The sequence below is a fragment of the Balaenoptera ricei genome, chromosome 2 (genome assembly GCF_028023285.1).
Source record: "Balaenoptera ricei isolate mBalRic1 chromosome 2, mBalRic1.hap2, whole genome shotgun sequence".
Classification (NCBI taxonomy): Eukaryota; Metazoa; Chordata; class Mammalia; order Artiodactyla; family Balaenopteridae; genus Balaenoptera; species Balaenoptera ricei.
In genome coordinates this window covers 164101976-164116668 of record NC_082640.1, presented here as the reverse complement: position 1 = coordinate 164116668, position 14693 = coordinate 164101976, and the positions used below count along the sequence as shown (strand labels likewise).

At 39.4% G+C, this 14693-nt stretch overlaps 1 protein-coding gene across 7 annotated transcripts in view; it reads right to left on the bottom strand.

The window, feature by feature from the left end:
* Positions 1-14693, bottom strand: part of NRXN3 (neurexin 3) — a 1690724-nt gene that overhangs the window by 1033953 nt on the left and 642078 nt on the right. For 6 of the 7 annotated variants that reach the window (XM_059914768.1, XM_059914763.1, XM_059914764.1 and 3 more), the window contains 2 exons: positions 6125-6328; positions 92-118 (listed from right to left, as the gene is read on the bottom strand). In XM_059914768.1, coding sequence (XP_059770751.1) covers positions 92-118; positions 6125-6328 — 231 coding nt within the window. The remainder of the gene's footprint in view (positions 1-91; positions 119-6124; positions 6329-14693) is intronic. The other variant, XM_059914769.1, reaches the window with a different exon arrangement.

Here is a 14693-nt window from a genome sequence, read left to right as displayed (position 1 = left end):
AAAAACAGCTCATAAAACAGTAAACAAAATAAAGTCAGTTTTCTTTTTTTTTTTTTTTAAAGAACAAAATGAAACTTGAGGGAAAACTTACTGGAGTTACAGTTTATCCTGATACAGTCTAGATGGGGAAAAATAAATGAAAGATGAAATTGCATCCTTCAAGGTAACAGCTGCAGACATCCAAAAACAATCAGTCCACCCTTCCGGGGACAGACACACGCAAGAAATGTGGCCATTTTATATATATATATACAGTATGCACAAGTTTAAGGGTGGGTGTATATGTACAGTATATTGTTTAGTAAAGTTGGATACATATATATATACACACACACACATATATATATACACGTATGTATAGAGATATATACTGGTATACATATATATCCACAATAGACACTGAGTATGCTTCTTTTTTTTCTTTCAAAAATCCTATTCACTTAGATAAAGTATTTCAAAATTGGACTTTGAAATATTAATTTTGTTAAACTTGGAAAATACTGCAAAAATTTCCCCACCAAATGCAGGTTTTAGTTTGTTTCCCTCTACAATTGGTTTTTCTTAAAATTTATCTTTAAAAGTAGCATCAAGACAATTTTGGTTTTAGTATTTCAAAGATATATCACCAGTCTGACATATTGTATCATTTTAAAAAATCTGTCCATGAAGTTTCTCAGTGCAGTATTTAACCCTTTCTCTTTTTCTAAAACCAAACTCCCTCCACCCTCTCTCCTCAGGTCAGGCCCCAAATGCTATAGAAATTTATGTAGGCAGATTTGCCATTATCCTCAGAGGTAAGGAAAGGGTTAACACCACCTGGTCATTTTCTGTCATAAAATGGCCACTTGCAAACAGCTAACCGCACAAACACCCATCCCAGATTTTAGAGAGGCGGGCTCGGGTGCTGGGTAAAAGGAGTTGTATGATGTTATCATAATTGATTGGGGTCTCCGCTGTGGTTTCAAAGGCCCCCAGACCAACTCGCTCATGAAGCCCATCTCCGTCTTCCTGCCTGAATGCTCAGACTGAATCAAGCGCCCACAGCATTTGAGGAGAAGGCGAGACAGGCACATGGGGAGGAGGTCTTGGGCACCTTTGACATCCTACCTATTTTACTCTGTGATCCTGCATCTTGAAGAAAGAAAATTCTTTTTTTTTAATGGGAAAGAGAGGGAATAAAGGGTGGCTAATTTTCTTGTGCTGGTCACCAGACAAGGTATTGTGTGCCAGAGATCAGAGTATCTGTCCTTTTATTAATATCTCTTTGGAGTCAGGGACACACAGTGTAAAAGGTCTAGAGCAGAGTCAATGGGTGTTAGTATGGGTTGGGCAGAATGGTCGGAGAAATGTCTCAGGTTAACTGTTACCAGGCTGCCCAGTTGAACCTAAGTTTGGTTTTCAATGGTGGGAATTCCTTTAAGAATTTGTTTAAAGCCAGACATTAAAAGGTAGAAGTAAAACGATAAAGAAAAGGAGAAAATTACAGGAAAAAAATACAGTTAGAAACTGTGCTCTTCTTCTAGCTAAGGTTAACCCAATAGTTTTGGAGGACTTGTGGAAGATAATGCCACGATTTGAATTTCCTGAAATAAACCATTTGAAGCAAGCGATAAAGAAACCAGTGGCAAATGACAGGGCAGAATGAAACTACGTGAATCCAGATAGGAGCAATTTATAACACCCAAGCATTCTGAGGAAGGGGGCAGGAAGCTTATTTGTTCCCCAGAAGAACATCTCTTGAGAAAAATCTGGGTTTGGTTTCGTGCGGTTAGGTTTGTCATGTGTCGTCAACCGCAACAGAAAAGTGGGAGCAAACAGCCCTGGAGCAACTGGTACGATCACCGGACAGAGGAGGCCATGCCCCTGGTGAGGACTGGGGAAGGGGAGGGCAGGGAGGGAGGAAGAAGTGGGGCCTCAGCTGCCGGTTCGCCTACCATCACCCGAGGCTGGAGAAATGCCCCTCACTGATGGATTCAAGAAAGAGGGGAAGCAGAAGTATGGGCATGCTTCAGAGAGGGAAAGGGAAAGAGTGAGCCTAAAGCAACAAACCCAAGAACTTTAAACAAGAAGTGGTTTTCTGCTTTGGTTTCTGTGCTGCTGAGGATTTATTCTTAGTCAAGGATCTGGTCTAGGCAGAGGTGTTGGGTTGGGCTTGTCCTTCTGGGCTCACTCAAGTGGTTCCATGAACTGAATGGTGTCTTTAAACCAACGTGAGGACATGGAGCTTTCAAGATAGCAGACAACTGGGTATGTTAAGTCAAGAAGTGAAAAATTATTTTGCTACTTTACTTGAAGAATAAGTTTGAGGAGAAAAATCTACCCCAGTTCCTTGTTCACAGGGTCTGAGAGGGTGGTCTTGATAGTGATGATGTATTTTTTAATGAAAAATGAATCAGAAGAACTGACCTGGGAAGGCAGTTTCCTTTAGATCTCCAGTAGCAGCCGAAGTTCTCTCTCTGCCTGAGCCTTGGCATGGTATTTGAGGGATGTGGGTATGTGTGTGTGGTGTGTGTGCTGTTCATTCTGTTTCAGTTTTTTCATTTAATTTTAGTAAATAAGGAGAAATTATTATTTTCTATATTGATGAGCTTCAGGTTGAGCACGGAAGAGGTGAATGTTTCTAGGAGTCTTATGTCTTCAGTGGTGCATACGGTAAACAGTAGACTGCAAGTCCATGCTTCCAGAAAGATAACATCTGGAGAATCTGAATGCAATTAACCAAGCTGCATGGCACTGCCTACAAGCCTCCACCACTGAAGAAGGGTTGCCTGCATTCTGCTGAGGATTCTTACAGGCCCATGAATGAGGCTGTACCAATACTGATGGACTTTTCTGCTGTATGGCTCAATTCAAACCAAGCACTAAGAAGAAGATGCCTTCCGTGCATGTTTAAAAGGTGACCATCATGAAAGCAGTTAGAAGTCATTAAGTCTGTCACATCACTGATCCACAGTATTGATCTGTGGAGGTGACGGATAACCCATGATGACTGAGTAGTTTAGAAACATGGGTAGTCCGACCTCTGTGACCTACTTTCTTTGTTTCACATCTATCAAGCAATCATAAAAACACTATTGATTTATCTCAGAAAGTTACTGTGAGATTAAAATAAGGTTTTCAAAATATTTAAAAATACTATAATATTAAAAATTATTATTGTATCTTTTAATACTAAGAGATAAAAATATGATTGGTCAATGGCCAACCTCAAAGCTTTTAAAAACGTGCTATGTGTAGCTGGACATTGCTCATGGCTGCTATTGCCACGGCTGGCTATCTTCAGAAAGCAAGGCCCTTGGAAAAGCCTAGTCCCCTTGATATTTAAGAGACACGTTACATCAGAAAAATACAGACATTTACATCATGACCTTTTATGTGTGAACAATTTGAAATAAATTGGAATATCATTCGTGCCTGTGCTAGAAAAGAGACACAACTTAAATGGAGGGAGGGATCCTCTGAAATTAGTTTTGGGGATTGTGTACGTAAATGCACACGCTGTTTGGAGATGTTTTCTACTATAATGAAAAAAAAAGGGTAATATGAATTCATGACAAGGAGAAAAAAAAGCATTTATGAAGGGCTATATTCTGGGGAGGGGGGGAACAGAACCTTCAAACAAAGCATGAGTATGAAGAGTTGTGTACACACGTACAAGGAATTTAAGTTCAGTTTTCTGTGTTAGGTTTGAAAGAAAGTAAATTCAAACCAGTAGTTGTGGTGAACCCTACCCTTCAGGGAAACAAGAAGTGACCACTGTTTCTAGAGAAGAACAGTGCTCTTTTGCCTAAGATGCCTCAACTTAGGAGGACCTACACTGATCACGTGCAGAAAGGAGCCAGGAGGCAAAAGCAGAGTCTTTCAAAAAAGCACACCTCCCAGATTTTCCTGACAGTTTAAAATGCAAAAATAATGCTTCTAGGACTACACCTGGGATCTATGACTGTGTGTACGTGTGCATGTGTGTGAGAGAGAGAGACAGAGAGGGAGAGAAAGAGAGAGAGACAGAGAGAGAGAGAGAAAACCTGTTCATCTCTTTCGTCATCCCCTTTTATCTCCCTCCACCTCCATTTTTCCTTCTAAGATGTGAGACCTGTCATAGTTGGCCTTCTAATCTTACAAAACAACATCTAAAAAGGAAAAAAAAAAAAGTTGTCTGTTTAAAGGCAATGTGCATTTCCCCAGGACCCCACGGGGCTGAATATTCCTTATATCTCTGGCTCTCTCTTACCTTGAAATAGACAGTTAAAAACTGACCCTATCTTCTTTTCTGTGAGCTAGTTAGGAGGTCACATTTGTTTTCGTTTTAGTTGTGGGAGGGGTTATTTTTTATTTTTATTTCTTCTGTTGTTTTTCAGAGAACTTGACAGTAGGCTACTGGTGGTTGGTTTCAGGTATGCACGCTGGTTGGTTGGTTTTCAGGTGGGGAGGATGGTGTAGGGAGGGGAAGGTGAGGGGGACAGGGGAATGCCAGTCCCTGCAGGCTGCTCAGTACACTCTGTTCTCAAGGCTGTTTGCTATGCGGGCCGCAGGCTTTGGGCCTTTGAAGGGTTGAATACCATCTTTTGATTTACCATGGCTGATGGTGGGGAGGATTGGAAACTCAAGAACACCCACAAAGATCTAGCAAAATAGAAAAACAAAATCCAAAATAACCAAACACACACATACACAAACCAAAGAAAAACCAAGAGACACACTGACAACAGAAATCAAATGTGCTTGGAAAAGAAAAAGGGCATAGTGTTGTAAAAGCTGCAACTTGGGAGAAAAAAAAAAAAGAAAGACACAACTAAACAAGCCACTGCTCAAAACAGTCTTCTGTGTCCTAGAGATTTTTAGGATTGTCGTACAGGCATTTTTCAAGAGTGACCAGTTGACCTGACAGCAGATAAGACTGGTATTGATTTCCCACCTTCCCACCAGGCCACCTAGGGTTGTGTATCGTCCTGCATCTGATACATTTGTCCATCATGTCTTCTCCATGCCTCTGACAAGCCACTCCACTGACATCTTTATGAAGGAGTTGTGTATCTAAACATATTCTACATAGCCAAACAAATCAGAGGCTTAGAAAGTTTGAGCTCAGCTGTATCACTAATCCTGTCAACCCAGGGCACTGACTTTCTACTGAGTAGAATCAGCAGAAATAGAGATTGCTTTTTTTCCTTCCAAAAACCAAGAGGTCCTCACTCTCCATAGAAGATTGATTAGAATCCAGTCAAGAAGGTCAGCAGCCTGAGAGGATGTGAGGCCATAAAAGAGGAATTTCCAAAGTATCATTATAGGTAATTACAGTAAAAGAACAGGTCCTCTCTCAATAAAGCTACAAATTTGAAACTGTCATAATTTTTCAACACTAAGGAAAAATGGATATGTATTATATAAGAACAGAGTAACTGGTAACAGTGTGACTTAATAATTTTTATAAAAAGGGCTGCCGAGTGAGGGTAGGAATGTCAGGAAGGAAGAAGGGATACATATCAGGAGCCACACCATCCTTCCATGTGTCAGAGACTCTAAACTTATAGAATTTTTCCCCAATGGGACAACAGAAATAATGTGACTTGTGCTCCCCACTAGGAGAAAGTAAATATAAGGAGATACTAGTGTCATCAAGGCCACCAGAATTTCCCATGTGAATAGTCCTTGTGGAGCTTCAAACAATGCATTTCTCATCCCACTCACATGGCTTCCTTCTTTCAAACACCACCCTCGCATTTTGCTTCCATCTCATGCCCTGTCCCTGTCCTCTGCTTTGACTGTTTTGAGTGGTGACCAAGGAGTTGGACTTAATGGGAATGTGACTGATCAAAAGATGGACCAAAGTAGCGTGTTTTACACAAAGCTAAACGATTCCAAAAAACCAAGAAAGGAAACTTAGAAAACAAATCTTCTAGTAAAGAAACCACCACTGTCAGAAACCAGAAATTGACATCAAAACCTCATGCAGAAACAAGGAGAAGGTGTTTGTTGCTGTTGGGATTTATCCTTGGCCTATTAAACAAGAGGTGAGCAGCTAAATTTCAAGAAACAAACAAAGAATTCAGTCAAACCAATGAAAATCAGAAAAGAAAGGGAAGACAAGCCCAAACAGAGTGGCAGAGGGTACTTCATACGATACCTAAGTTAACCATGAGCTTGACGCGCCCCCCATCCAGCTCCAAACGCAGGGTGTCAGCAGAGTCCCTGGAGGTAGTAGCCACCAGCAGCCCATAAGCTCGCTGGGACATGAAGCGGAAGGACACGTCCTCTGCCTCGGTGTGCATGACCATGGGCATGATGATCTTCATGTACATGCTGCCGTCGTAGCTCAGGATGGACGCCTCTGCAGAGAAGAAAGGAGGGGATCGTCAGGATGAAGGATGCCAGAGTCTGCCTTTGCTTCCAGGGTAAGCAGAATAGAAGGAGAGGGCACCAAATTAGTAGACAGGTGGCTTGTGCTTGCTAGACCTCCATTGCCACTTTTAAGCTGTATGCAGACCCCTTAAACTCTGAGGTTCTATTTCCTCATTTGTAAAAGGCATCTGATGGCACTGGTCCCTGCCCTATCATGCTCACTGACTTGTCAATGGTACCACATGAAATAATGGATGTGAAGGCATTTTGCAAAAGTGAAAATGCCCTCACAAATGGTAGTAATTCTGTATGCTGTAGACATGACAAAGCAAAACAAGACACTAAACAAAACTTGAGTCCTGTAAGTATTTCATGAAGAACAGGAGGGAAGCAGCAGTTTATAACTACCACAGCAAACAAATACATACTTGCCAGAGTGCTGCTAGAAAAAGAAAAGAGCAGCAGTATAGCCAGGCCCCGTAACATCTCTGGTGGCCAGGCCTTGTAGAAGTTTGCTTGGCCCGTTCAAAGAAGACTGATGGAGCCAGGGCCAGAACAACAACAACAAAAGCTAAGGACACCTTTGGGAACCAGACATTTTACTTTTATTCAAATAGCACTTTTATAGGAAAGGAAGAGGCTCACTTTTATTTGAAACCTTCTCTAGTCCAAACACTTTGGTTATGAGCCCTCCACCCCCTCCGATATGTTATCTCATTTAACACCACAACGTGGGTCTATCATTCCTACTTTCGAACAGAAAACCAAGGCTCTTAGGGGGAGCATGTTATCATCCCTAAGTTACACAGTCTGGATTTTAACCCAGTATATCCAATACCAAGTCCAGGGCCTGTAATGTAGCACCATGTTGCTCAAAACGTGAATTTGTTTAATTATTTATTTAGCAAATATTTTAGAGAACACAGGAAGAGAATATCACTCACATCCTATGAAGCCAACTGCCACTGAACTCAGCAACTGGCACTGAAAAGGTCCTTACTAAATATTTGCTACATTCCTATATGCACTATGGAGGGTACAAAGGTGAAGCAGACAACATCCCCTGTCCTGAAGGGAGACTAAGCACACACAAATAACTGTACTAGAATATAAACATGGCTAAATGACCCAGCAAAGATATATTGATAAAGCCAGGAGCATTCAGAAGAGAGAGGCTATAGCATGCAGGTGAGTAGAATTGATGTGGTAAAGTCTGAAGCTGGTCTTGATAGACGGGTGGGGTTTTTAATGAAAGAAGTGACGGCATCAGATTTCACAGGTAGATAAAACAGTATCTCTATACACAAAAAGGAAGGAAGAGGGGTATGCTCAGATAATAGCAAACTTCAACTTAACAGAAGTGTCAAGCATATTTTAAGAATAGTTATACAAAAGCGCTTTGAGATTAGAATAAAATCAATGGACTTTGGTAGATACTGGGAAGTAAATGAATAGTTTTAGATTATGAGGTACCACAATATGCTCATTTGTGACTATATACCAGGCACTCTTCTAGGTGTTGAGGACATGACAGTGAACAAAAGAAACAAACATCTTCTGTCCTCGTGTATAAAAGGCATAGGAACACGGAGAGACCAGGCAGACCACATGGAAGGTTCTCAAAATAGTACATCATCATCATACACCCAACCTTATTTATACAACACACAAAATGTCCATGAAAAAAATATAAATACACCTGTCATTCCTGGGAATCAACTTTCACCTGGGTAAAATCCATGACATGCTCATAGTTGTATATTATAATGTGTAAACTCTAAGAGGATCACAAATAAAGGTGTGACAGTTATAGATACCATCAAAATGAAAAACATATTTTGAAGATCTGTTCTTAGATGAGAAGCATTATCTAAATGTAACACATGCTCAAGATGTAAAAGAAACGTTTATCTCCTGAAGGAGCAGAATCAAAAGATCAATAACAATAGCTAAAATTTATTGAGCACTTACTACTTGCCTGGTGCTTTCTAGGATTTTACATGCATTAAGATGGCACTTAATCCTCACAAGTACATCGTGAAGAAGACAATATTATTATATTTTATAGATACCAGGTCACACATCCAACAAATGGCAGAGCTGGAAGTTAAATGCAGGCAGTCCGATTCTCATGGCTGTATACATAATGATTCTGCCGAATTGTGAGAGAGTAATACCAGGAGCACACCCATGTTTCTTAGCACACAAAGTACATCTATAATGCTTCATGGCAGACTGTGGTGTTCTTGTGTGTGTGTGTGTGCGTGCATGCACATGCATGCACACGTGTGCATATATATACATGCATGTCATTATTTAAAGTTGTATTTTATGAACATATAGAATTATATAGAGATGATATGTATTTCTAAATAATATATTGTTATATATTACTAGGCACAATGCTGTGTGTTTGTGTAATTATGAACACCATTAATTATTACTATGTACCTTCTACTATAGACACCCACACAAAAATACACTCCTTTTTAAAAGATGTTAGGGTATTCAGTGAGCCATAAGATGGCTGTTTTGATGCATTCAACTTAAATAATTCCAAAACTAATGGCCACTTTTATCTCTCTGGATATGTATAGTGACAGAATACATTCATAAATGAATGTATCTTTATGTCAATATTGGTAGTGTCAGAGAACAAATATCAGGTGGGTATGTAGTTAAACACCTAATGGTACAAAATAAAGTATGTATCTCAATGTATACCTTTGTGTGTATCTTGGTGAGTACGTTCTACTATTAACATAGTATTTTTAAGGGGAGGGTGATGAAGCAAAAAACTTAATATAGGAATCAGCTGAAATAAAATTTGTTTCAGAATTCATATTAATTTGCTTAAAAGATTTCAAACACAAGGGGTACCATGAATGGAATACTATTCAATGGAAAATAAGTCTAAATAAGGAAAGTTATTTGACCTAAAAACTATCAGATTATTGAGTGTTGAAAGACCACCCACATCATGAAATGCTGACATAATAGTACTTACACAGTTCTCCTTTTTTAAATTAATTAATTTATTAATTAATTTATTTATTTATTTATTTATTTATTGGCTGCATTGGGTTTTCATTGCTGCGTGCCGGCTTTCTCTAGTTGAGGCGAGCAGGGGGCTACTCTTCGTTGTGGCGTGTGGGCTTCTCATTGCTGTGGCTTCTCTTATTGTGAAGCACGGGCTCTAGGTGCACGGGCTTCAGTAGTTGTGGCACGCAGGCTCAGTAGTTGTGGCTCGCGGGCTCTAGAGCACAGGCTCAGTAGTTGTGGTGCACGGGCTTAGTTGCTCTGCAGCATGTGGGATCTTCCCAGACCAGGGCTTGAATCCGTGTCCCCTGCACTGGCAGGCGCATTCTTAACCACTGCGCCACCAGGGAAGTCCCCAGTTGTCCTATTTTGTTCCTCTTTTCCTCCTTTACTACTTCTTTTTGTCTTAAGTGAATATTTCCTAGCATATTATTTTAATTCCTTTGATGGTTCTTAACTAAATAGCCAAGTAACTAAGAGCTACTTTCTTAGTGGTTGGTCTAGGGCTTACAACATACATCTTAATTTATCAGAATCTACTTCACATTTATACTAACTTAATTCCAGTAAGATACAGAAACTTTACTCTTAGATAGCTTTCTTCTGGTCCTCCTTTTTGTGTTATTATTGTTATTCATATAATGTCTATATATGTTTCAAACTCAAAAATACATTGTTATAATTATTGCTTTATAAAAACTTCTTTTTATGAAGTGAAGAACGGAGAGCTCAGATATATTTATAGAGTTTTTTTTTAAAAAAGCTTATTATTTACCATGTCTGTCTCTCTTCATTTCTTTTTGTGGATTAGCGGTACCATCTGGTGTCATTCCCTTTCTTCAATGTAGCTTCATTCATTTTTTATTATCAAATATATTACGATTCTATATGTTATAGGCCCAACAATACAATTTTATAGATTGTGTTATGCAATTGCTTTTTAAATCAGTTAAAAGAAGAAAGAAAAAGAAATGTGTGATTATACTCTTTTATCATTACCTACATAATTACCTTTATTGGAGCTCTTTGTTTTTTCATGTTGATTCAAATCACTGTCTGCTCTCACTTCCTGAACTTCTTTTAGTAGTTCTTATAAGGCAGGTATACTAGCAATGAATTCTGTTTTTTTGTTTACCTGGATACATCTTTGTTTCACTTTCACTTTTGAAGATGCTTTTGTTGGCTATAGGATTCTTAGTTGATGTTATATTTTTTTCAGCACTTTCAATGTCAACTCACTGCCTCTGGCCTACATTGTTTCTGAAGAGACATCAGCTGTTAATCTTATTGTGGGCCTTTGTATATGATGAGCCACTTTTCTCTTGCTGCTTTCAAGATTTTCTCTTTGACTTTCAACATTTCTATTATAATGAGTCTGGATGTGAATGAATTCCTTTGTACTGATCCTACTTAGAGCTCACTGATGTGTAAATTAGTGTTTTTCCTCAAATTTAGGACATCTTCAAAAATTAATTCTTTAAATATTTTTTCTGTCCTATTCTCTCTCTCCTTTTTTTCCAGGACTGCCATCATACACATGTTGGTACACTTAATGATGTCCCATATTTCTCTGATGCTTTGTTTATCTTCATTCATTTTTCTTTCTTCTATTTAGACCATATAATCTCTATTGATCTATCTTCAAGTTTGCAGATTCTTTCTTCTGCTAACTCACATTTACTGTTGAGCCCCTCTAGTGAATTTTTCATTTAGATTATTGTGCTTTCAAGCATTTTAGATAGATAGATAGACAGACAGACAGACAGACAGGGATAGATAGGTAGATAGGTAGATAGATAAATAATCCCCAAATGATAGAAATTTTGGAATTGAAAAGTTGAAAAATAGATATATAAATATATATAATTTTAATCTCTTTATTAACATTATCTACTTGATAAATCATTGTTTTCTTATTTTGCTTTAATTCTTTAAGCACAGTTTCCCTTAATTCCCACAAATCCCTTTGAAAATATTTATAATAGCTTTGGTGTAGTTGTCTGCTAAGTGCAACATCTGGGCAGTTTCTATTGCCTGTATGTACTCCTATGTATGGGTCACACTCTCCTTTTTTGTGTATGTTTCACAATTTTCTGTTGAAAACTGGACATTTTAGATAACAGACTGTAGCACGTCTGGATACTGCTCTCCCCTCCCTGACCACCAGGGCTACTTCTTTCTGTTTGTTCATTCGTTTATTTGTTTAATGACTTGGCTGAACTAATTCTGTGACATATTTTCCCAGTAGTGTGAAGGCTCTGATGTCCTTGTTCAGATATTTTTCCATTTTTTATCTTTTAGCCTGTCTTCCTAGGTCAGTATAAGCCACTTATTGCTCAACTATTATACCTAAGCCCCCTTGGTCAGTTAATTTTTACTCATTATCTGGTGGATCTGTGTGACTTGGAGACTGCTTTCACAGTTCAGTAAGCTTAAGACTTTGCCTCACGTTCAGCCAGGGACTAGTACTTGGAAGTTGCCCCTCCTGTCACTCCTGAGTCAGTGCAGTCTTGGGAATATGCACAGTCCTCCAGCCCACCAAGAATAAGTGTGGTTTTAGCTTTAAGCCTGGTCTCCTAGGAGTATCCCCTGGCTAAAAGCAGCTTATCATTCAGTCAGTTAAGAGGTTGTACTTAAGCCCCTTGAGCCAATAGGCTCTTCCTCTTACTGATGGATATATGTGTAGCTTGGTAATACTTTCAAATCTTCCCCATCTCCTCCTCTAATTAGCTCTGAGTGAGTGTATCCCAGCAAATGTGTACAACCAACTAGACTCCATGGTTTTCTCTACCCCTGATTCTCTTTGCTAAACTTCTGACATGAGCAAACTTCTGGTTTGCCATTTCACTCATTGCTACTGGTATCATAGATCTACCTGTCCCTTCAGAATTGATAGTGACCAAGATCACCATTATTTTCAAAAGTCCTTTACCCATGAACTTCTCTAATCCTTGTTCTAAACAGTCAGGCAGAGTTGTAGAGCTCTTCATCCTAATAACTTGCATCTACCCCAGAGCAGAACCTCTGTGCCACTACACAACCCAGCTGTGTGCAGAAACAGTGGCCCACTTCTCCCTGAGTGACATTCCCATTCTGAAAGTGGGCATGGGAGGAAGATGATAGGTCCTGGTCTTCTCAGCTTGCCCCTCCTAACACGAAACATGAGTAAGCTGGGGCAGGGACAATTGGAGCCCCTACATGCTTGACATGCCAAACCTGGGATAGAGCTTCTGCTCTATGAATGGAGATTTAGTAGGAGAAGTGAGCCCTCTTCTTGGCTGTGCCTACCAGGAATATTGCTTCTGCAACATGGAACTGGGGAGAGTTGACAGGCACCAGTAGCCTGACCATCTGAGGTGAAACTGTAGTCCTGGTGAAACTGTAGTCCTTGTGTAACTGGTTGGAGAGGGAGATCCTGTCTTCTTGGCCACAACCACCTGGAATGAAGCTTCCAGAACAAGGAGCAGGGTTGGGGTAGGAGAAGGGAGCAGGTTGTGGTTTAAATACCATAGCTCTCACTTTTCTTAGTGAGATTTAGTAGATCTCTTAAATAAATGTTTCTCCATTTGTTGTATGTCCTTAGAACAATTTTCAGAGATTTTAAATGGTTGTGTGTGTTTTAATAATTTTCACCAGTTAAATGGTTGTTTCACTGGGGAGATCTGCTAAGTTCCTCGTCCAGCCATTCTAGAGTTCCCTATTTTGATTATTACAAATGTCTTATATATCTTTTCCCATAAAATTCCTGGACTCCAGATTCAGGTGAGGTTCCCTGGTTGGTAACACTTTGCATTTGTTGTTGCACATCACTCCTGAAGAAATTAAGCACACGTTTTGTTCACCTCAACTGGAAGAGTACTCTTGGAAGCTTGGGCTTGTTTTCCTCCAGATTTTGCCCCACGTGCCTTCTCCCTTTGCTGATTTTACTCTATAACTTTTGCTGTAATAAACCATGAACATGAATATAATATCTCGAGTCCTGTGAGTCCTTCTAGAGAATTATTCAAATTGAGAGTGGTTCTGGGGACCTCTGATACCCACATACAGTTGTGCTCAGTGTACCTGGGGATTGGTTCCAGGACCCTTTGCGGACAACAAAATCTTTGGATGCTCAATCCCTTATGTAAAATGGCACAGTATTTGCATATAACCTACAAATATCCTCCCATATACTTAAAATCATCTCTAGATACTTATAATACCTCATACAATATAAATGCTATGTAAATAGTGTTAAATACAATGTAAATGCTCTGTAAATAGTTGCCAGTGTGGCAAATTCAAGTTTTGCTTTTTGGAAATTTCTGGAATTTTAAAAATATTTTTGATCTAAGGTTGGTTGAGTCCATGGCTGTGGAACCCAAGGACATTATCAACTGTATCCTTTGTTCTACATTCATAATGCGTATGATCATTATGTGTTTGTTGTATATTCAAATATGGTCACTATTCTCACCATGCCTTTGCCACAGTTTCTCCATTTCTGAGTTGTTTTTTTTTTTTAATTTCTATTTATTTATTTATTTATGGCTGTGTTGGATCCCCGTTTCTGCACGAGGGCTTTCTCTAGTTGCGGCAAGCGGGGGCCACTCTTCATCGCGGTGCGCGGGCCTCTCACTATCACGGCTTCTCTTGTTGCGGAGCACAGGCTCCAGATGCGCAGGCTCAGTAGTTGTGGCTCACGAGCCTAGCTGCTCCACGGCATGTGGGATCTTCCCAGACCAGGGCTTGAACCTGTGTCCCCTGCATTGGCAGGCAGATTCTCAACCACTGCGCCACCAGGGAAGCCCTCTGAGTAATTTTATTTCATCTTTTAAGTGCTTGGATTTTATGGTAACACTTTTTTATTTTATTTTATTTTTTGTTGTTTTTTTGTTTTAAACATACTCATCAGTTTATTTCTTTTTTTTTTTTAACATCTTTATTGGAGTATAATTGCTTTACATTGTTGTGTTAGCTGCTGGTGTATAACAAAGTGAATCAGCTATATGTATACATATATCCCCATATCCCCTCCCTCTTGCATCTCCCTCTCACCTTCCCTATCCCACCCCTCTAGGTGGTCACAAAGCATATGGTAACAACTTTTTAAAAAGAACTCACTAGTATTATTATTACCAAAGTTTGTTCATGTTTGTGAAAGTCTATTTGTGCTCTTGATATTTGAATTGCATCGTGGTTGCGTGTAATTCTTGAGTCACACTTCATTTCATGCAGAATTTTACAGACTTTGATTTATTGTTCTTGAGATTGTATAATGCCAACATTTCCTCTCATAGGTGGTAAATGATGTAAATTTTGTATAAATGCCTAAA